Source organism: Vulpes lagopus, chromosome 1, assembly GCF_018345385.1.
Source record: "Vulpes lagopus strain Blue_001 chromosome 1, ASM1834538v1, whole genome shotgun sequence".
NCBI classification, from domain to species: Eukaryota; Metazoa; Chordata; class Mammalia; order Carnivora; family Canidae; genus Vulpes; species Vulpes lagopus.
Window position 1 is genome coordinate 67,831,849 of NC_054824.1, and position 23,997 is coordinate 67,855,845.

Genomic DNA, 23,997 nt, shown 5'->3' on the forward strand with positions numbered 1-23,997 from the left:
CGCGATCCTGGAGACCCGGGATCGAATCCCACGTCGGGCTCCCGGTGCATGGAGCCTGTTTCTCCCTCTGCCTGTGTCTCTGCCTCTCTCTCTCTCTCTGTGACTATCATAAATAAATAAAAATAAAAAAAATTAAAAAAAAAAAAAAAGAAAAAAGAAAATGATATTTTGTATTTCTAGTCAGTACCTACCCTCGCATGCTCCAGTATCATAGTATTTTAGACACCGGTCCATGAATTTCGATCACAGTGTTGACAGAATTCATTAAGGATACTTCTCACCTGGAGAGCTCTGAATACAGGGGCCCATGGAGAGTGGCAAGTGCTGGGTTCTAGGTTCTCTCTGGTTCAGCACTACCCTTTCCTGCTCCGTGATGCTGAGCACATGTGACCTGCCTCTTTCTGTGAAATGACCCTTAGGTGACCCTTAGGACTGGACTTCCTCCTCATGAGGCCCTCTTTCCCAGCCGGCCACTGTCCTAACTGCCTGAGTGGGCTCCAGTGCCCCCACATTTGTTTCATGTGATCCTACCTTCCTCTTGAACTCCAGGCCCAGTCCAATCTGCTTACTGAGGGTGTTTCTTAGATGTCCCGTGGGCAATGCAAACTCCTCAGAACTAGGTTCTCCTCCCCCCCGCCCCTTCAAACCCACTATTGATACCTCCAGCCATGTAGCAGCCCTGTCTCCGAACTTCCTGCTTTTTGACTCGGACAGCTAATCAGTTGCCACGTTCCAGTCCTGTCCCTTCCCTTGTTCTAATCCTCCAATGCTGCACTAATGCCTCGCCCTGGCTTCAGGGTCCTCTCTTACTTAAGTCAGCCTCACAGAGGCTCAGAGAAGTCGAGTACCACACTTGAAGTCACGCAGTCAGTGAGTGACAGGGCTCTGAACCCCAACACACCCTCTTGCCATCTTCAGTGGCCACCAGGCAGATGGGGCGGCAGTTAGTTACTGGAGTGGAGCACCCGCCAAACCTCCCTGAACCCTCTCTTTACCACATCTTTTCTTCTCATCCTCACCTGCTAATAATACCCCACCCCTCTGATCATTTTTCCTTTAGGTACAAAATGGTTTTATAGGGTCATGTCTCATTTTGCTCTAAATACTGGCCTTGTAATTCAAAATATACATGCATCAACAGGGATCTTTAAGCCCTTTTCAGGCTTGAATTAATTTCTTCATTCTTCTGAAAGCTTTTGCTATCCAAACGTGGTCTCTGCCAAACTCCTCCCCACCGTGGGAGCCTCACGCGGCCTCACGTGGAGCTGTCTGCGACATGTCTCGTGAACCTGGTGGTAAGCAGCTTGTGCACCTGCATCCTGTGGACCAGGGGCATGTATCTCTGTGCTCCCAATGCATAATTCCAGAATGATCAGTGCCTCAGAGGTACTGTGTCAATGTTCTATCAAATTAAGCACTTTTACACTCTAGTGACTTCACTAAGAATTTCGAGGGCCCCGTGGAGGTGGTGATCAGGAGTCCCTGGTCCCCTAGTCACACTGCTGTGACATATAACTCCCAGCCAAGTACAGGAGCCAAGCGGGAGCAGAAAGAGAACAGGGGAGGTGATGGGGAAAAAGCTGTCCCCAGCCCAGCAACAGGGCACTTAGTTCCTGGGAATGCTCACTCTGCTCTTGAAAATGTTCCTTTCCAGAAAGGCTGGAGCCACAGGCAATGGGAGAGGGGGGCTGGTATAGAAAAGGCCAGTATGACCTTGAGATGTTGTGGAGCCCACTAGGAAACGCTTGGCCAGATCTCTCTCCCAGGATTCTGCTGTCATTACTTGGCTGGCTGTCTTTGGACAAGTCTTTTAATCTTGCTGTTTTGTCATCTGTAAAATGAAGACCAGGTAGGCGCTAGGATCCCTTCCAGCTCTGAAAGGAGAGAGGCCCATGTTATGCCTATGTGTCCCAGCTATCTATCTATAGAATGGGGACGGCAACAATGACAGAGGAGACATGAGCATTCTTGAATAAACAGGTGCCAGAGACATAGGGCTACTTCTCCCACTCCATGAGGAACAGATGCTCCCAAAGGGACAGGGCCACCAGAAAGCTGAGGCATGGGAAGGCGGGTTGGACCTTCTACAGAACTGAGAGGGCAGTGCTATTTGGGAGGGAAACAATGCCAGAGCCCATCTTCACACACCTCCTGGGGATTCCAAGAGACAGACAGAGCCCTTTCCTGCTGGGAGCCTGCAACAGCTAGACAACCGCATTCTTAATGGCTCCTGCCTTCTGGGGAGGGGGTGGGCTACGGGGATTAGGAAGAGAGGGGCAAGCCCCCACTGAGGACACCAACACAGCACGGCAATTGCTGCCCATTAGAACATTTATTTCTCAGAGAGAAAATAAGTTTCAGACAGTCATATTATAGTAGGTAAAATTAACTTTTGTATTCTTTACAAGCATAGATTTTTCTCTGTTTATTACCTCTCTTATACCATCTGTTATAAACAATTCTAGAAAGCAAATAAAGTCACTTTCTACAATAAATAGAGCATCGTGTGCTTCACAGCAGACGCGACTGAGACACATAGGCCCCATGCCACAGCAGGATCTGAGCCGCTTCCCGTTCTAAAAGAGCAGTTTTAAAAAATGAGACTCAGAGAGAGACTTTAAGAGTCAAGGAGATTGGAAAAAAAAAAAAAAAGAAGAGACTAAGAAAGAGAAAGTGTTGGGCAGGGAGAGACACACAGAGAGAGGGAGAGAGAGAGAGAAAAGAGAGAGAGAGAGAGAGAGAGAGAGAGAGAGAGAGAGAGAGAAAGCCCCGAGATCTTACAACACAGGTTGAGACAAAGGTCACAGAGTCCACAGCTGACCGACTACCTGGGGAGAAGGGGGGACACATTGACTCCTTTAAATAAACCACACTGTGTGCATTTAAAATACTCAGCCACACAATGGAGGACTCCAGGAATGGAAACTATAGGCCTGAATAATTTAGAACAGTATTTTACAATTATATATACACCATGTCCTTCCCTAGCCATATGCTGTATTGTATTTTTATTATTGTACAAAATCCAAAACCCCATCCTTTAGGTAACAGAGAGTTTTGTTGGTTCCCTTTTAAACTCTGGCTCATGTCCCAAACATATAAGAAGTTGTGGTGGTTGGTTGGTTGGTTGTATTTTTAAAAAGTCGAGTGTGTAAAAATGGCAGTGATCTCCCCAGTGACTTTGTTTTGTCCAAAACTCCCCTATGAAAAATTTAAAACAATTAAAAAGAACATCAGGTTAAAAATCAACATGGCGATCAGTGGCCTGCGACCTGGCCCTGCGACTTTGGTGCTTAAGAGGTGAGAAGAATCATCCAGAGAACAGACACTGAAGCCTCTGAAAGTTGTGTTTGTCAGTCAGCATTCCCCGTTTCACAGTTTGGTTTTTTTTTCCCTTCCGTTTTTGAGAAGGTGAAGGTGAGGAGGGAGGTTGAAAGGAGGAGAGGGAATGGGAGAGAGGGTGTGAAATAAAAGCGTGGTGTCCCCTGGAGTTCGGGAGTGGGAGAAGCAGAGGCTGGGCAGGGCAGAGCACAGGCAGGGAGATGCTGGGCTGTGGGCACCACCATCCGTGGTGGCGGAGAGTGAAGCCCCCAGAGACAGGACAGGAGGGCAAGAATCAGACCCGCTGAAGAACACAGCTGCACCCCACAGCCCTCCGCACCCAAGTGGACAGATGAACGCTCACCCAACCAGCCTGGTCTGACAGGAGCCTGCTAAGCCTCAGCCCGTCTCTCGGCACACAGGGAGAGGGCAAAAGGGGCCTGCCTCAATTCAAGGGGGCAAGCTTCCACAGCCTGGCCTTAGCTGTGTGTCTGCAGCAAATGGGGGGGAGGGCATGCTGGTGGAGGGGTCACCCAAGTGGTAGGCTGTCCTCTGTCCTGGGCCCTGAGGAGCCAGGCAGAGGTACCCACCTAGCATAGCAGCTGGCCTCAAAGGGAATGAGACATAAAAAGAAAAAAGACCAGTTTGGTGACAGTTTCTGTCCATTTGGCACAAAAGAAAGGAAAGGAACAGGGGGAAAAAGAGACGGCACTGGTGCAAAGATGGGATGGGGAAGAGGTATGAAAATGGGTGATGGAGGGGAGAGAGGGTGAGCTCTGTGAGCTTCCCCGCGGGACCCTCGTGTATCCACAGCACCTCTGGGGTCAATTTCAGAGTGTCACTTGCCCTGAGGTGTAGTTAGCCGGAGTGGGGAGGAGGGGGCCAGGCACACCTTTGAGAAAGAGCCTAGGACTTCTTGCCTTCTGGGTTCAGGTGCATCTCCTTGGCCAGGCCTAAGCCTCACAGCTATTTCTACTTCTAACTGATTCTTTAGTGGACTAGCCCCCGAGCAAGCTCAGGTGGGAGTTTTTGGCACACAGCAGGCCCACCAGGGGAACCACACAGTTGTTCAAAACTGGGGCCTTGCCCTTGAGGAGGACACAGCCCAGTCCCTGGCCTGCTGTGGAAAGGGGAAACTGCCGGCCATAAGACTGGCTGGGGCAGGAAGAGGCCTCTGTGCCTCAGGGGACAGAGGCAGGGCAGGCAGACACAGGCAGGTCCTGCCCTTACAGGTAGCTGGAGGTGACAAAGGAGTGGGGCCCCCGGACCCGGCTCAAGTGGATCATTGCACGGTCATAAGCCACCTGCACCGACTTTCGGATGCTGGTCTTGCGGCCTTCCAGCATCTTGAGCTTGTCCACGGTGTCTTCCACACCCAGGGGCAGCACTTTATCCCTTGGAAGCCACTGCCTAAAATACAAGCACAGTGAGAGGCCTGGGCTGCAGTGGGTCACACAAGGGGGCTCCTCTGGGCCCATATGCCCAAGACTAGCAAAGCCAGTGGTGGGGATAGAGCAGAAGGAGATGGACTGGGCCAATCCAGGCAGGAGGCCACCAAAAGACCTGTTTGCAGCCAGGCCCTTCCCTGAACCCATGGCACTCAACTCTGAGGGCTGTCATGACCCAGAAGCCGAGAGGTCCATGTTACAGTTAGCTCCACCTCACCTTGGGGCATCAGGGAGCTCTGGCTAGGAACTGGGGCCAATACCAGGAATCAATGATTCCTTGGTGGTGTCCACACCTCATTTTTTTTTTTTTTAAAGATCCCCAGGTGAGTCTAACATCTGGCTAAAAGCCAGCCTTCGGAGCCAGATCTTGGTTCATATCCCAGTTCTGGCAATGGGGTCTTGGCTTTCCAAACCTCAGCTTTCTCATCTGAAAAATGGATTGAGAGGGGACTGGTGAAGATTTAAGGATTAAATGAGATTATGTATGTAAATAAATTTGCACAAGGGCATGGAGTGAACAATAAATGGTAGCTACTGTTATCTGGGTTAGCTAGTCCTACATTTTCTCATTCTATAGAAGCAGAGGTGAAAGAAGTCTCCTGGTGCCAAGAGAAACCTTGAAGGGCAAGCAAGCCCTTTGCCATGGAGCCCACACTGCCCAGAACCAACCCACTCAATATCTGCCCACTCCAGGACTAAGACACACATGCCCACGGCCACGGGGAGCTCTCAGCCGGCTCTCTTCCTCTCCAGGAATCACCCTCCAACAAGGGAGCTACATGACCCAAGGTGACCTCCATCTCCAGGGGCAGCCAGCATTCAATGATTAGTTGACACGAAGGTACTAAGGTGCAGGCCCAATTCCTGGTATCATTAACAAAACCCCAGCTCCAGGGCTCCCCTGAGGATCAGTGGAGGCCTTCATAGCAAGCGTGCCACAGTTCAACATGTTCCCCTGTCTAGCACTGCAGCCCTCATCCCCACAGGTCTCCCCTGTAAGTCTCATTATAGAAATTTCCATCTCACGGTGTTTCTCAGGGAATCTGATCTGAGACTCTCCTCAGTTACTATTAACCTGTCAGGAGCAGGCCAACTGCTGGTAATGGTAGTTACCCTGCCTCCACTCACCTTACCTGAGTGGAGGCAGGGTAACAGAGTCTACAGCCCCTCTGTGGACTTCCCCAGCATGGCAGTATTTGCACAGCCTCCCAGTTGGGCCCCTCAGTCCACACCCTGGTGCAACCTCCTGAAAGTAGCACTCACCAGGTGCGCTTGTTGTCAAAGAAGAGGACAAGGAAGAGCTTCTCTCCAGCCTCGGCCTGTTTCTGCTCTCCCAGCTTCAGCACATCCAGCGGGGGGACAGGGATGGGGACACCATTGTGCAGGAGGCCCTCCCGGGGCATCTTGGGATCGATGATCTGGAGACAGGAAAGGAGAAGGTACTCAGCTGCGGGTGGATGGGGTGAGCAGAGCACGCTGTGCCAGGACCCCCTGCTGAACCACCCCTTACCAAGCTATGCAGGGCCTTGGTCAGGCCCACAGCCAGGTGATAAAGGGAGCTGACCTCCTCTGTGAGTGCCAGGACCCCCAAATGCAAGTCCTGACTCTTTCCCAGTTCATTTGCCTAATCCTCCAGCCCTGCCCAACCAGTTCTGATGAGGGAGCTTACTCCATGAACCCTTGGGGGCCCAGAGCTGAAACAGAAGCAATGTGAATCCAGTATGGGAGTGTCAGAATTGAGGGGGTATCTGTGATGTCCAGGCCAGACTGGCAAATTCCTTCTTCCCAACATCCTTTAGGGGGAGTGGAAGCCATTTTTTCCCTTATCAATTGCCATTTAAAATCGCTATAATTCACTTCAAAAACTCTGGTGCCTCCCTAGACACCATGGCCATGAAGGAGGTTCTGGATCAGCAGAAGAACCCATCCCTTTGGTTCTACCTAACAGAGCCCTGAGTACCTGCTACCTTCCTATCTGACTATAACTGTCCTCCTGTGTGCATGAGATACCTTTGTGTCACTTCCATGTAAGATCAGAATGAAGAGGTAAGACTGAACTTGAGGGGTTGCTGGAGAAGGGAGAATGATGTGGCCAGAAAGAAGGGTCACTGGAAGGATTTGTGCTCGAGGCGGCAAGCTCCACAGAACAGGAGCTCAGCAAAACACCCAGTGGCATTGACACAACAGTTATCTCTAGCTCTATGAAACACTGACAAAGTGACCAAAGCCTCTAGTTATTCACATATCATCATTTTATTTCATCTTTTTTTTTAATTTTTAATTTTTTAAATTTCATCTTCTTGCTGATGCCGAGAAGTCTGCTGATAGCTACCTGCGGAGGGAGGAAAGCACCAAGCCCAGAGGAGGACAGAGTGGGCTGTGGCCATGGTGGCCTGAGCCTCTGTTGCCTGCTGCCCTGCACAGCCCCTGTTTCAAAGCAGTAAATACTCTCTGTGTGCTGAGGCTGGAGAGGCCTGGAAACTTACTGAGGAAGTGGCTTTCTCCAGAGATGCAACAATCTTAATTTCTATACCCGGTCCCAGGGGGCCTGTTCTCATAATAAACTGCCCTAGCTATTTACCTTTGGGTGTCTGCCAGCTTCCCTACTTCCCTCGCAAGATAAGCAGCTGAAAGCAGGTGTTCTGGTTAAGAGTTTACTCTAAGGAAGAACCATGCCAACCCAGCCCCCAGCTGTGTAATTTGGTCAAAACTCTATCTCCCAGCCTGTCTGTCCCCGCCAGGATTAAAGCTAACTAAAATTCCTAACGAGAACCACCACACAAGCCCTCCTGAACTTCCTCAACTGAACGAGACAGTGGGCCTCTCTGGTATGTTTCCTCTTGACTAAGCCATGCTGGCTCCCGCTTTGGAACAAGGGGGTAGATGGTGAAATATGTCCTCCCAAGGCAGGAGCAAAGTGGGCAAACTGCCCCTTAAGGAGAGTTTGCCTCTTCTTTTAAAGAAGATACAGGCAAATATGTCCCAAAATAATAAACAATGGACCATTCACTCAAATGTTATTCAGATGTAAAACAGCATGGCTTATGATACACTTTAACGCATTATGTGATAAATGTGTGTATACACAATTATTATGGCTGCACTACATAAACAAATACAAGTGACGCAAAATGCTCACAGCTGACATGCTAGAATGGTAGGGTCCCTGCTGCTTTTCTCTATTTTTCCAAAATTTTGATAATATAGATACATTATTTTAGAGGAAAAAAAACCAAAAACCCTTTTTTTAAAAATGAGAGTCAAAAAAAAATTTAAACTGTATATTCATTATGGATACAAGTACATATTTAAGTATGCACAGGAGAACAATTGGGAGAGTGTAAACCAAAATGAAAACACAGGTTATGTTCAGGCAGTGGGTTTTCTCAGGTGGTGGCTGAATTTATTTAATCATGAAAGAAAATGTATGACTAAAAAGATAATTAAAATGGAAAAAAAAAAGCTGGTTTTAGACCAGTTTTGTTTTGCACTGTGAGACTTAAAAAAACAGTACCAAACCTGTACAGCTTTAAACACTTCCTTGACAACTACTGGCTGTCTCACTGACAAAAGGGCACAGAGCCTTGTGAAGGCAGGCCTCAGGCCCAACCTCCTCAGCGGTTGGATCACAGCGTGGACTCCCCCACATGCCACTGCTAAAGGGGGAGTGAGGTAGGTGACATGGCTTCCAGTATGGCCCCAGCAAGCTGTATGACCTCTTAGAGCTGTACCTTCCTCACTAATCCCAAAGCGTCAGAGTTCCTGCCCTCTTGACCTTAAGAGGCTGTTATTAGAACTAAAAAAGCCAGGCAGCCCTGGTGGCTCAGTGGTTTAGTGCCGCCTTTGGCCCAGGGTGTGATCCTGGAGACTCAGGATCAAGTCCTGCGTTGGGGCTCCCTGCATGGAGCCTGCTTCTCCCTCTGCCTGTCTGTGCCTCTCTCTCTCTGTGTCTCTCATGAATGAATAAATAAATAAACTCTTAAAAAAAAAAAAAAAAAGAGTTGAGAGAAGCCCAGAATGTTGTATGCATGCAAGTGGTTGGCAGGACAGTGGACAACCCTGGCTATAGATCTGGAAAGCTTTAAAAAATATATTCTTATTTTTTAGGGGTGGCTCAATAAGCATCCAACTCTTGATTTCAGTTCAGGTCATGATCTCGGGGTAGTGGGACTGAGCCCTGTGTCAGGCTCTTGTGCTGAGTGTGAAGCATGTCTAAGATTCTCTATCTCCTTTTCCTTCTGCCCCTTCCCCTCTTGAGCTCTCGTGCACACACATGCTCTCACACAAAAAAATTAAATTAAAATTTAAAAAATATTCATAGCTCAGTCTGGCCTTAGTCTAACTGGGTTGTTCTGAGATAGGACCTCAGTATCTGTATTGTTTAAAAAATTCCCCCAAGATTCTGGCATGCCCAAAGGTTTAGAATCACTATCTTCTAGTGCCCAGTGGACATTACCTCCCCGATGCAGAGAGAGTTCTAAGAAATAGCGATCAAGGTGGTAAAAATGGAATTTTCAGCTACTGCTACATTGGAAAAAATAGAAATTTTAGCTCCTACTGGTGGGAGTAGGAACTGGAAGTAATTTTCTAAAAGGGTAGCTTGGCAATTTGTATCAGAATTTTGCAGACACCTTGTCCCAAGAAGGCACCCTAAGAATTCACTGTACAGAAATAATCATGATGTGCACAGAGTAAAACTACAGTGATGTTTATTGCCAGCTATTTATCATAGTGAAAAATTCAAAACAATCTAAATGACCCAACTAAGGAATAGTTAAAAAAGACACATGCATACAACTGAGGATAATGCAGTCGTTAAAGTGATGTTGATAAAGAATGTTTAATGACACAAGACATGCGTGTTCATGGAACGCTGTTATATGAAAGGGAGGTTAGAGTATGGTCTCATATTTACTCACTGAAAAAAAAAAAAGTTAAACAGATATATACCAAGAGGTAATCTCCGAATAGACAAGACTATGGGTGATTTTGAACTTAGTGGCTCAGAACACAGGCTTTGAAAATCACATTTTGATTCTTGGGCTCAAATTCCAACCCTGCCATTTAATAGCTAGATGACCACATGCAACAGATAGCTCAATTTTCTTCCCCACAAAATGAGAAAAACCGTATCTCAGTATTTCAAGAATTTAGCATGACAAATGTTTAAATAAATACTTTACAATGAACATGTAGTACTTTTATGCACAAACAAATGCTATTAAATTCCTACGAGCCCTAGTCTCTATCTTCATACTTTTACCCTATTTTGAGTGCTCCAAGCTGGGGACCTTGATGGTTTGACCCACCCAGGCTGGGGCAAAACCTCCCTCTCTTCTGTAGCTAAAGGCACTCTCCCACCACACTCTGCTGGCTTGATCCAATCAGATAAGCCCCCAAGGCAAGACGGGGTGAGAACAGCCCAGAGAAGGAAGGGGGGTGGTGTCTGGGGCAGACTCACCAAGGCAGGGTAGGAGGGATAGCCTCGGCACTTGGCCCACACCAGCTCCAGGGGCTCCAGGTCTCCGCGGTCTTCAAAGGGCATCAGGAGGCTTCTGCCTGGGGGTCAGGAGGGGAGGAGACAGCACCCAAAGGGGACTTGGAATGGTGCCCAGGAGGCCTGCCTGTGGCCTCCATTTGACTGGAGCAACCCAGGAATAAGTCAGCAACATCCCCTCCGCCCTTGCTCTTCCCTGCCCTTTCCTTAGTTCTTAGACTAGATCAGGGGTCAGCAAACTTGTTCTGTAAAGGGCCAAACGGTAAGCATTTTAGGTTTTACAGTCCACATGGTCTCTGTTGCAAACTACTCAACTCTATTGTTGTAGCATGAAAACAGCCACAGATATTCTGCAAAGGAATGAGTATGGCTAGCTATGTCCCCATAAAATTTTATTTTTAGACACTGAAATTTGAATTTCATGTAATTTTCATGTGTCACAAAATATCTTTGTTCTTTTGGTTTTTTTCAATCATTTGAAAATGTAAAAACCATTCTTAGTCTGTAGGCCCTACAAAAACGGGCAATATGTGTTTGCTGACCTCTGGACTAGAACCCTAAGATGGTATTCCTTGGAAAAATGTGACTGCTCCATCACCAGGACCCTAGGAAGAAAAATAACCACCCAGTTTGGCAAAGCCATAAACTGCTCTCTGGGGCTCCCTAAATGATAGGCCTCATGATAGAGGCTTCACAGAAAAAGATCCTTGCAACAGACATTCCAGTAAAACCACTTGCTAAATGAGTTCTTTTCTGACAGGGCCACGCCTGGCCATCCAGGTCACCTGGATACACAGCACTCAGCAGAGCCAAGCAGGTCTGCAGGTCCTTCATGTGCATGCTTTTCTCAGAACCTTACACTGGGTGTCCCACCTGGAGCAGCACCACATCTCTCCAGCTTACTCCTTTCTGCACCTGAGGCACTAGCACACATGGATGGACACACTTCACAAATGCTCCTGAACAGAAAGAGGAACCTCCTCTCTTCCCCTCCCCACATCTATAAACTGGGAACTCAAGGGGACCACACTTGACCAAGGAAAAAGGCCCAAATCCCAAAGAGTGGAAATTATGTTCCCAAGGAAATACTACCACCCTCATGATTTTTTAAAAATATACTACTAATAATAAGGTATTTTTAAAAAAGATTTTATTTATTTATTAGAGAGAGAGCACACACGTGTGCACATGAGCAGGGGGGGAAGGGGCAGAGAGAGAGAGGGAGAAGCAGACTTCCCACTGAGCAGGGAGCCTGTTGCAGGGCTCCATACCAGGATCCCAGGATCATGATCTGGGCCTAAGAAGATGCTACATCTGAGCTGAAGGCTGATGCTAAACCAACTGAACCATTGTTTTTTTATGTGAGTCAATACCAATAACAACAAAAAGATAAAATCCAATACACAGGCTGTGGGGAAACTGGTGCAATCATATACTATTGAAGAAAGTGTAGACCAGTCTAATCCTTAAGAATGTAATTTGGCAGGGGTGTGTGGGTGGTTCAGTCAGTTAAGCACCTGACTCTTGATTTCTGCTCTGGTCATGATTTCAGGATCATGAGATTGAGCCCTGCATAGGCTCCATGTTGAGCGGGGAGTTCACTTGAGATGCTCTCTCTCCCTCTCCCCCTGCTTGCAGGCACTCACTTCCTCTCTTCCTCTCACTTTCTCTCAAAATAAACAAATAAATCTTAAAAATATATATAATTTGGTGGTATGTCTCAAGAGCCATTAAAAAATATATGAATCATCTGCTTCAGTACATTCCTTCCATGGGAATTTATTCTAAGAAAAATAACTTTAAAAATGAATAAAAGGATTTTGAACCAAAATACACATTTACTACATTATGCATAGTGTGAAAAGTCAGAAATAACCAAATGTCTAAAAACAAAAGGGTTAAGTAAATTATAATACACTAACTGAACAATAAATTGTTCCATAATATGAGATAAATAAAGATCATGTCAACATGAAAAAGTATGAGATAACACTGAAAAATGCATAAAATTAAATGTTCTGGATTAACATTTTGTTAAAAATGTGCCTGAAATAAACGGAAGGCCGCACAGAGAAATGAAGACAACTGTGTTAATTAAGGTGATAATGGGAGAGTAGAGGGTCAAAATTTTTAAATTTCCTTTGGCATCATTTTACAAGAACGTGGTTTTAAAAATAAGGATAAAATGTCACTACCAGAATCACAATGTATGTGCCAATCCGCTGACAGTTTTGCACTGGATGCTGTTCCAATTTATCTAGATATGAGCCCTGCTTTCTGGGCACTGACAAACAACAGTGAAACACGCAGGCATGCATTCCTCAACACACATATGAGAAAGAAACTGATAAAGGAAAGTAAAGTGGTTGGGAAAAGGAAAGAAGCCCTGACACCTGTGTGTTAGATGGAAACTTCAAAGACAGGGCACCCAGAGCACACACCCTCCACAGGAGGGCTGCACAGAGGTGCACTTGGAGAACAGCCTGCCTTGTACCCACTCCACCTGAGCACCAGCCAGCCCTCCCCCCTTTGGTGCTGCCTTGTCCTGTTCTTGAATCCCTCGTTCTTGGACCAGCTGGAGTAGAATGTCTCCTGAAGACAAGGCAGAAAGCAATGGATCACATGAAATCACAGGGCAATGTGTGATTCAGTGATCCAAGCTCTCGCTAACCACTCCAGTGAAGGCAGACTGGTAGTGTCTCTAGAAACTACAAAGACACACTTCTTTCAAGTACAGCAACTCTACTTCTCTATAGAAGTATATGCTTGGGCAGCCCGGGTGGCTCCGTGGTTTAGCGCTGCCTTCAGCCCAGGGCCTGGTCCTGGAGACCCAGGATCGAGTCCCACATCAGCCTCCCTGCGTGGAGCCTGCTTCTCCCTCTGCCTGTGTCTCTGCCTCTCTCTCTGTCTCTCATGAATAAATAAATATAATCTAAAAAAAAAAAAAAAAAAAAAAAAGTGTATGCTCTCCAGAGATACAAAATGATCTATGTACAAGGTTGCTCACTGCAACACTGATTATAACTAATATGTGAAAACAGTCTAAATGTCTATCTGCAGAGGGCTGGCACTCCTAGATAATGGGATATCAGGCAGCCAAAAAAAAGCACAGACGATTTCCAAGACATATTAATTGAAAAAAGGCATGGTTTAGAGGAACACGTGTATATTAGGCTTCTCTACCCACTCTCCTGAATATATGCACAAGTTTTGGCTTATATATGTATAAACTACATCTAGAGAGACACAAAAGAAACTGCTAACAGTGGTTGTTCTAAGGAGGAGAACCCTGGCTTTTCATTATGTACCTTTCTGTACCTTTTTGATTTTTGTTATCATGGACATATATTACTATTCAAATTTAAGATGAACCTAAAAAAAAAAAAAAAAAAAGAAGCGTATGAATGACCTGGGAGAGGGGGGGTGCCATCTCTGTGCCCAATGCCTGAGAGCTTGGAGGAGCTACTGGGTCTGGCTGCAGCCCACAGAGCTGGTTCTTTGGAAGGCCTGGGCCCCCTAGATCCACCTGTATACCGCTCCTCACCTGAGCTGCTGTAGTCAGAATCTCCATTTACACCTTCCAGGAAGGGGACGCGAGATAGGGCTGGCTTCCCACGGCTGCGTTTGGGGGGCGTCAGACCACTGCATACAGAGCAAGAAGGCAGAGGGAGCGAAATGAGCAATTTCATTGACTAACGCACCCACTGCTATTCTATCTCTGAGAGAAGTGGAGGTGTAAAAACCCTTCAATGAAAATGGCTTCTCATCTTCCCCTAAACAACTCACACCAACCCATGTTATGCTTCTGACCATAAAAGTTCCATGAGGCTTTGAGGGACCATTTCATCCTTGTGGAAGTACTCTAGAAAGAGATGCCTGCTTCCCTGCCCAGGGACTTTGGACTTCACCCAGAGAAAGGTCACTCTAGGCACTTGTCAATCCTTCTGGAGTCTAAGCAGCCTAGTCAGGAGGAGGGCCAGTCTTACATTTGTCCAGAATTCTTTTACTCTGCAGTTCATACTCTTTCTTTAGAAACCAATTTATTTTTGAGGTAAAAAAAAAAAAAAAATAGCCTCTTTCCTAAATTTCCTATAAAGGACATATCTTACTTTTGTAATTAGAAAAGACATTTCTTAATTGAAAAAAAAAATCCACTTCTTACTTACACTTTGTGTGTGAAGTTTTTCTTAGACAGAGATGGATTTTTTTTAACAAACAAGCAGACCAATTTTTTTCCATGTGGTTACTGCAAAGAGGTATGTATGTATGTTTAATACATATATATTATACATGTTATATAATATATATATATATATTTTAGGTAGACTAGAAGGTATTAGAGCAAAAATGAGAACAGTAATACCAGAATAATGCCATAACTGGAACCCATCCAAGCATCTGCATTTTTAAATACCTCTCAATGGAATTCTAACATACATCCATAGTTGTGAGCCTCTGGGCAAGAATGATGTGGCTAGGGCTTTTTCCCATCCAAACTTTGAAAAATATCACTGCTATCTAATTTTTTTCAACTAAAAAAAGTGCTTAAAAGATGGGGCAACAATCCACAGAAGAATAGAAACACTTGGGAAACCCCTGCTTGGGAAACCCCTGGTGGGATCAAAAAAGGCTGGTGAGGACTGCTTGGTGAGTAGCATACTCCTGTTCTACCAAATCATAGCTGACTTTATTATAGTCTTATTCAGAAAACCTTATACAACCATAACCCAATGAATCCTAATCCATCAGTAACTGGCAGGTTGGTAGCTTTTTTCCTGCTAGTCAAAATTAGGACCTGTTTGAGAAAAAAAAAAAAAAACTAACACCCAGTTTACATTTCAGATTCAGTTCCCACTCACCCTATAATAATCTGTCACTGGGTTTAGAGACTCAAAGGCCTCTCAAAGTTCCTATCTTGGATCTGGGGAGACATCTTCAAATACAATAAAAGGGGGCACAACAAAATGGTTAAGAGAGAAACTCTGGAGCCAGACTACATGGGTTCAGAACCTGCCTCTTCACTTCATGAGTTCTGCAACCTTGAGCAAGTGACCTACCCTCTCTGAGGCCAGTGTTCCCCATGTGCTGCTGTGAGGATTTAGTGGATTAATACACAGAAAGCACTCAGTACAGCATATACCCAGTACTCAATAAATGGCACATGGCAGTTATATAACAAATATTATATGAAGGGCAGTAAATTTTAATCTGTCACTTTAAATACCATAAACTACTAGTGTTGTACTATCAGATGATGAGCTCTGAAAGGATGAGCTCAATAAAATAAGACGTAACGCTTCAACTAGGTCCGTGTATTCCTGTTTCATGGAAAATCACAAGTGACTCAACATGACCTGCATTTCAGCCCTCTTTCTAAGTCATGCACACCTAAGCAGCCAATCCAATCTATAATTATTTTGTTTACTAGTTTAACATTCATCTCTTCCTTCTAGAAGACAAGCTCCATGAGAACACACACCTTATCAGTACTTAGAACAATGCCTGGCTTGAAATAGGTGCTCAATTATTAATAACTGAATAAGTGACCCATAAAAAGAGGGCACAGCCCCAGTCTGCTCAGAAAATCCTCAGGAAAGATAATGCCAGGACAGGGGAGGGGGATGGGATTAGTGACCACAGGTTTTTTCAAGATTCTTTCTATCTCTGAAATTATATGATTCCAGTTTATTAAGTAAAATCTTTCTCTATATAGGCACTACCATAGTGTGCAGGGTCGGGGTGGGGGGGAGAAAAGAAAGAAAAAGAAAAATCCTCTAGTTGGAGTCCTGAACCTCTTGTTTTAAACCCTGAAATTCCATTGAGATCCACTGAGTTAAAGAGGAAATGCTTTCCTCTTTAAGGTTTTCCAAGGGCGCTTTTCCAAGGGCATTGTTCCCACACTGAACAGGGCTCCACAGAAATTGGTGGAATTCTGCACGAATGCAAACACACGGCCTGACCAGCAGGCTAATCAGAAGCTGGTCTGGCTTCCTTCCTGTGACTTCATGGCTGCACAAGAGCTCTTCATGGAGCGAAGGGCCCAACATACCTTCCATCTTTAGTCAAGAGCTAGGAGGGGACAGTCTGATAATCCCACTCCTACTCCAACCCAATGAACTGCGTTTCCAGCCACCATTATATCTGAAGGGAGTTAGGAATTCCAGCCCAGGACCAGGGTGAAAGCATCTTGTAAGATTCTGAAAGCTCTGCCTCCTCTATGACTAATAACTGTTTCTTCCCCACCTACTGCCTCTATGTCTCTAGAGGCCATGGAGGAAGAAAGCTAGGGTGATCCTGAGGCTTGGTAGAGGAAAATCTCAAAGGAACCATATGCCACAGCAGGGGTCCTCCCACACTGCCCCCCGACCTCCCGCCGCCTCCCCTGAGCCCAGTAGCCAGGGTAGAGTGAGTACCTAACAAAACACATGCTCAACCTGCCAACCTGCCAACCTGCCTTGGAAACACTTTAAACATAGTCTTTTGGTGCTGCCCTGGGACCTTTCCTCCTCTACTCTGAACCCAGGATTCATTATCATGTTGGGAATCATGAGTTAGCCTTCAGGACAATTTGTTTCTCCTCTGTGGCACTGAGGATCTCCCATCTCCAAGAGTCCCACACTTCCTGGTGTCTTGCAGAGCACTCATAACACAGAGTAGAGATTGCATAAACTCTTGGACTTGGAAGAAACTCTAATGTTCTGGTCTCAAAAATCCTCTCTTCCAATAAAAGAATGGGAAAAGAAAACTATCCTTTCCCAACTCAAGGAGGGTAAAAGAGTTAGGACCTTTGAATAACAGGCTACTCCAAACTTCCTATCTGTTCAATTCTTATTTGCACACCACACCTCTAAAGAAGGCTTGGTTATGATGCACCAAAAGGCAAAGTGCAAAACCATGTCTGTAACTGGGTTATCAGAGCAGCCCAGCGGGGTGGGTGGGGGATTGGCTCAAATGTTAACTTTGCTGGGCAACTGAAATTTGGCTGTCCCTGCTGTCTGGAACCAAATTCAGCTCTACAAACCCTGTAAAGCATCAGCGCCACCCCTCCCCTCCTAGTCAGATCAGGCTTGAGAGTCAAGGGTCACACCATTTCCTAGGAGCTACCAGAGTTACAGACCAGAGGTCTCAAGAAATAGCCAGGGCGGAGGGAAGAAAGAAACTTAGATAAGCAGGAGGAGGCTCCATCTGTAGCTGAATGGAGAATAAAGGGAGAGGTGGCAGAGCTGCCAACCAAGCTTTGAGAACAACTGTTCTTACCTGCAAGCTTCAAATGCCAGTCCACCACTGAGACCCAAACTACATTCTGAGTCAGACCCGCTTTCGGTGTGTTTTCCAAAGCCGTTGGTCACGCCTGCCAAGGACACACAGAGTAAGCCTCAGTGCAGAAACCTCCTTCCCCCTGACACACGCTATAGTGTGAGGCAGCTGCCTCAGGAGGGCTGAGTGAGGAGGACTGGAAAGGGTGGCTGCTCCTTCTCATGTGGGAAATGGGTCTTGGGGGACGGAAAGAACCTGACAAAGATTTGGGGGAAATGTTGGCTAGGGCAATGAGTAGACACTGCATTTTCCTTCCCACCCCTCTGCTTTTCACTTTAAGGAAAGAAAACACAGCACACAGCTCACACCAGTCACTGTCATTTGGCTACAAAAGGAAATACCAAGACTTCCCCACTCCAGCTGGCTCCTAAGTCCCTGAGATCTGCTTCTAATTTCAAGCCTGAATTATCAGGGAGCCCCTGTCTCTTGGGGAGCCCACCCACCTTGCCTCTTCAGATAAACACTCACACACCCTATCCATCACACAGCTGGCAACAGCTAGCTTCATTCTTTTGGGATGGTGTCAAGGGAGGTTGGAGCAGGGTAACGCTGTGTCAGCCACACCCGGAGATATCTAGCAGAGCTAGGCAGAGCTGAGGATGGGAGGACTTCAATAGATCTAAAGCAGACCTGACCTTCCTGGATGGAGAATCAAAATTCCTGGGTTCTAGACTAGGCTCTGAAATATAGGTCCCTTTTCCTTTTTAACCTTTGCCTCTCCTTTTGTGAAGATAGTACCTTCTTACTTATAGAAGACAGTATTAAGTATGAATCAGAGAAGGTCTGTTTATAGGATGGGCCCCTTTGGAGGCAAATGAAGGCTGTCTGGTCATCCCAGGGACATGATGCTCATTAGCTGCAGAGGCTTCAACTCCCTATTATCCGATTCTTAATCACAATCCAGCATCCCACAAGTCAGGCAGCTGAGCCAAGAGCTCAAGAGCTCTCAGTCACAGATAGCTTGGCCAGAACACTGTGAGGCAAGTTACACCTGTAAGAGCAGGTGCCTGAGCCAAGATATCTGGACTCCAGCCTGGCTCTGCTTCTAACATTATGGCTTCTGTTTAAATCACAAGCCAGCTGCGCCTCAGCTGCATGCCTGCCAAAGATCAACACCTGTTTTTGTAAGACTCCACTAAAGTTATACGGAAATAGTCCTCGATGCCAGGCCTCTGGGATAGTAGGAGATGAACAGATTCTAGCAGATTCCCCGAACAGTGGGCCCTCTCAGGTTGGATGAGCCTGACATCCAGACCTACTTCCCAATAGCAGGATTTTTCAATTTTAGTGCACAGCGCTCTCAGTGCTGTGTGGCTGCTCCTCACAGAGCGGACAGGACAACAGTAACTGCTACCATCAACTGCTGCGTGCTAAGTGAGTCCCATAAGGGGTTATCACTAGCCCCCTACTGGAAATGAGAAACAAGCTTGAAAGGTTAATCTGTCCCAGCATACATAGCTGGTCAGAAGATGGGATGTAAACCCTGGTCTGCCTAACTCCAGGCCTCAGACTCTCGATTCTATATACTAATCTACTGCCTTAATACGGGGAGGCTTGGGCCAAATGGGAAGGGAAGGTATTGCTGGAAACAATGTGTTAAGCAGGAAGACAAAAAGGCAATGTGCTGGCCACACAACCCAAAGCTACCACATAAAAGGACAAGAGAGCAACACAAAAAACAAGAGCCAAGAGCAGGCCCCTCCCACCAAGTAAGCTGCCCTCCCTTATCCCACTAAGACTAAGCTATATGTCTGCACCTCCAGGCCCAGCTCACCTATCTAGCCTTGGTTCCCGATGCTCCAGGAAGCCCCCCTCCAAACTGTCCCTCGCAGGCACTCCGTCCTTGTTTCCATGCACCCAGGCATGAGCCCTTGGCTCCATCGACTCCTCACTATTCTGCCCTCATCCCACAGAACCAGCTCAGGCACCGCCTCCTCGTGGCGCCTTCCCAACTCCTCCAGTTCCTAGTCTCTGAACGCCTCCAGCAGTGCTGTTACATAATCACGTGCGGCCTGGCACTCTAACATCGCTGCACCTTAGGACACCATGTGGTCTCCTGCCTGGGTTGTGAACTCTCTCAGAGCTGGGGCTCAATCTGACCTGCCATGACCAGCTTGCGCTGGACGTGTAGTAAGTACTCTTTAGTGATGGAGCTCCCATTACCTGCCTCTGGAACCCCACTTCCAACCATACCCTGGCTAAATGTGCTGCAGCCACACTGGTTTCCTCACTGGTCCCCAGGCATGCAAGTGTGTTTCTACCTCCGTGGCCTGTGCACTTTCTAGCCTATCTTTTTGAAGTGTTCTTCCCCCAGATATCCTAATAGCTCACACCTTAACTCCTCAGATTTTTACTCAAATGTCTCCTCCTGTCCTGGCCACCGTCTCTAATACCACCCCAGTATCCTCTATTCCCCTTCCCTGCTAGATCTTTCTGTATAGCTTCTAATACAAGATACAATCCACTCATTTGCTTCCAGTTTTTCTCCCCTACAAGGGAGATTTTTGCCTTTTGTTCATTGATTTTTCCCCCCCAAGTGCCTACAATAATGCCTGATAGAAGTATCTGATGAATGAATGAAGTGAAGGTCGGAATCACTTTATGGCACATAACTTTGCAATCCCCTCAGGGCCAAAGAGGGCCCCAGACAAAATCTGGTCCTTTGGAATTACTTCCTCAAAGCCTTTTCTTCCAGGCCAGTACCCATGTGCCAGGCCCAACTCTAAGCTACAGAGCCCCCAACGCTTCTATTGGTGTCCACAGGGACCATTAGGGAGGCAGCCAACTAGGGGAGGTGTTGGCTGGCAAGGCAAAGCAGGAAAGTAGATGAGAAATAGAGAAGTCACAGGTATGGTCACCTGTCTCCTCCTCCTGCCGGGGGGACCTCTCCCCTTCGCTCTCACTACAGCTCCTGCTTCTTGGCCGCTTCCGGGAGTGTTGCTCATCCTCGATGCTGGCCGGAGAGGCAGGAGAGCCCACTGCACCATGGTCCTCACCATTCTCTAGGGCCCTATCTGGGCTCCTCTGTAGCTTAACCCCATTCTTGGCCTTCTTGAAGAGGACTGACGTGCGGCGGCCCACGCCACTGAGCGGGGTACCAGCAGGGACATCAGGGGCCATGAGAGACACTCTGTTGATGCCATTGTCACTGAGTAGGCGTTGCAAGGGCTCACTCCCAATCTGCAGAGGTGATTTTTCCAAGAGCTCATCCTCTTCCACCTTTCTGGGCTTTAGGAATCGGCTTGGAGGTTTGCTATCATTAATGGGTTTCAGAGTAGGAGGGTCTGGAGGAGAGTCTTGCTCAGACAGGGAAGGTGCAGGCCCAGTGGGCTCCAGGGTTGGTGGGGGAGGCAGTTTGGAATCGTCTGTTAGAGAAAAAGAGAACCTGCTTGAACATTTTAGAAAAAGTCTGTCCCTACAAGCCAGATAATGACACTGATAACCACGAACCAAAGGCTTGGGGCTATTATAAATTTTGACACATATCCCAGGTCTCCTGTCTGAGACAAAGAGAATGTAAGATTAAGTCTTATCTACATTAGTTAACTATAAACTGTATGTATTAGAATCACCTAGGAAGTTTCTTAAAAATTCCAGTGTCAAGGTCCTATCCCAGACCAATTGAAACTAAATCTCTAATGATGGGGTATTTTTTTAAAAGGCTTTACCAGGTGAGTCTGATGAAACAGAGTCACAAATCATTGCACCACACCTAAGAAAAGCCACCTGACTTAATCAACTTGCCTGAACTCAGGCAAGTTCACATTTACAGATTAGAAATATAAAACTCTTACTCGACTCAAGTGTTTTTCCTTCTATCAATAATATTTTGTTTATCACCCAGTAAAGCAAGCAAGCAGGACAAGCAAAAAAAATAAGTTTACAATTGGAAAGATGAGAGTTAAATCACTGGTTCCCAAACATGTCTGTTCACTTGCCAAGTGAAATGTTTAAAAATTAAAATTTCCAAGCCACAGCCCAGACTTACTTTATCTGAATCTTTGGGAGCTGGGGCCTGGGAATTTTGTTTTGAAACCCTATGGGAGAAGCTGTTGCAGCCAGTGGACAGGACTCTGCATCGCCACAGCCCAGGAGTGGGATACAAGTGACAAGCTGACTGCCACACAGGGAGTCAGAAAGAATGACTGCCAAATGGGACCTCCCAACCATATCCTTATTCTCAATGTAAAGTAAAATGGGCCATTTCTTGCAATTTGGCCCCTTACTCTCTGGAGGTAACTCTGAACCCTTTTAGGCTGTGTGGGGGGCAGACCATCCATAAGCTATAGGCTCAGCTCCAAGGACCTGTATGAGTAATGCAGTTCTATCCCCAATGAAGGGGAAGGATGGAAAACAGCTCAGTTTTAAGGCTAGGTCTCTGAGAATCCTCTCTGGATGTCTTTTGCAATCTGGCCTTTCTGCTTGGGATGGGCCTGTAGACTGGGTCAGCTGGAGTCAAAGCCATGAGGTAGATCTTCCTTTTCTATCCTCCCACCCCACAACCTAATCTGCCCTAAGGGCCTACTTACATGATGGTCTAAGGTGAGCTAATATTTAACTAGTGTGTGCAATACAACCATATCAGGTACAAAATACTGTGATGCTTCTTTATTGGTTAGTAAAGACCTGCTGGGCCCCAGGCTCTAAAATTCTCCAAACCTGTCCACAATTTAGCAACTAAGTATCCACAACAATGGTCCCCAGAAGCACACTCCAATACAACAGCCAATATCTACTCTGCTGAATTTTAGTTTCTTCTGATTATAAGTATCTTGAATATCATCCCTGGATATATATGGAAATGTGACCCCTCCAGGGGTTTTCACTTACCCACAAAGGTTAGACTGAAACTCAGGGAAAGATGCTTCCACTATGAGATTTTGGCTTAACCTTTACTCCCCTACCTTGGCCTCTAACCCTGACTGCTCCTGTCTCTCACCTCTGTCCCCATCGTCTTCTGGCTCCTCCTGTGGGGCTTGCTCCAACACAGTCACATCCCCCTGGGCCTCGGCTGGCAGCTCCCCGTTGGACACAGTCTTGTTCAGTGATGGTGGCTGTGGTGGTGGTGGTGGTGGCTGTGCCAGCTTCTGCCGAAGGGCATTGATCTCTCTGCGCAGTAGGCGGACACGGCGCGTCCGGGCCCCACTGGACCGCATGGCACTCACCAGGTCCAATTTCTCCAGCAGCTCCTTCAGCTGCACCTCCGGGGACAAATGGGCCCGGTTCTCTGGGATGAGGATGTTGTCCACTGCCAGGGAGAAGGGAGGACAGAAGGGGCTGAAGGACCTGCCCAGCCCAGGGCAAGGGGAAGGGACTGAATCCTTCGGATGCAAAATATTCTCCTGGAACACCTGGGCCAGTGGCTTCCAGCAGCGTCACTATGGGGCCTTGGCCCTGGTGACACCACTGCTCAGAGGGCAGCCACAGGGACAAGGTCAGAATCTGGGAAACATCTGCAGGAAGCAGTTCACAGTCATAATTACAGGCTCTGTGGAGTAGGCACGAGGCAGCCAGAGTGTGGGACTCAGAGGCAATTCTGTTTTCCTGATCCTCTACTTACACTCTTCTGAAAGAGCCAGATATAGACTAGTATTGCACTCTCTCTGCCCCATGCTCCATGCCATACAGAGGGTATCCAGAAGAGGAAGACCCCTACTAAAGATTGAGCTTTTCAAATAGACAGCTAGTACCTAATTCTCTTTCCTACCATTCCAGAAACACTCAGCAAATTAAACTCTTAACTCTTGGAACTAATGCAGCCACAAGCAGGTATATCCCAGTTTGTGCCTACCCTCAGCTCTCTTCCTTGTGTCTACCCTATGTAGCTCCAAGGCCCACCCCAGTCCCTGGCTCTCTGGGCTCCATCCCTGTGCCTCCTCCTAGTCCTTCTTCTCCCCACCCATCCAGGCTTCTCACCGTCTTCCCAGGAGAAGCGGTAAAAGTCCTCCAATTTGGGTGACTCAGGCAAGTGGGTGCCCCTCTCGGGGTCATAGCCGATGTTCTCTGCCTGCCGCCGGGCATGCCGCAAGATGGCCCCTCCCAGGTCCCGCAGACGGACAGCTGCTCGGTGGAAAATTGTGTCTTTAGCATTATACTTCATGCAGTTGGTAACTATAAGGTTAAAGTCCTCCTCAAACTCCTCCAAGGTGCGGTATAGGTGAGACTCCAGCTTCCGCCTCATAGTAGAAAAATCCATTGGCTTGGATATGAATTCCAAGTAATCTGGAACCTAAACATATAAAACCTGTACAATTACAACAACCATTTACTAGCCAAACAGGTGCACCCTTCACCAGCACTCTTGCCTCCCCGTTTTCTGGTTTGGCACGCTGGCTCAGTCAGAGCCCCAGGACCCTGGCCCACCCCCTGGCCTGCTGATCCCTCACTATAGGCAAGTCTGTGCCAGAAACCCCC

At 47.0% G+C, this 23,997-nt stretch overlaps 1 protein-coding gene across 3 annotated transcripts in view; it reads right to left on the reverse strand.

The window, feature by feature from the left end:
* Nucleotides 1-2,313: 2,313 nt before the first annotated feature.
* Nucleotides 2,314-23,997, reverse strand: part of BRPF3 (bromodomain and PHD finger containing 3) — a 34,749-nt gene continuing 13,065 nt past the window's right edge. For 2 of the 3 annotated variants that reach the window (XM_041760220.1, XM_041760229.1), the window contains exons 6-13: nt 23,500-23,812; nt 22,523-22,831; nt 20,442-20,948; nt 17,524-17,617; nt 13,811-13,908; nt 10,231-10,328; nt 6,033-6,187; nt 2,314-4,731 (exon numbers count right to left, since the gene is read on the reverse strand). In XM_041760220.1, coding sequence (XP_041616154.1) covers nt 4,548-4,731; nt 6,033-6,187; nt 10,231-10,328; nt 13,811-13,908; nt 17,524-17,617; nt 20,442-20,948; nt 22,523-22,831; nt 23,500-23,812 — 1,758 coding nt within the window. In that variant the 3' untranslated portion in view covers nt 2,314-4,547. Of the gene's footprint in view, nt 4,732-6,032; nt 6,188-10,230; nt 10,329-13,810; nt 13,909-17,523; nt 17,618-20,441; nt 20,949-22,522; nt 22,832-23,499; nt 23,813-23,997 lie in introns of those variants that run through there. The other variant, XR_005988580.1, reaches the window with a different exon arrangement.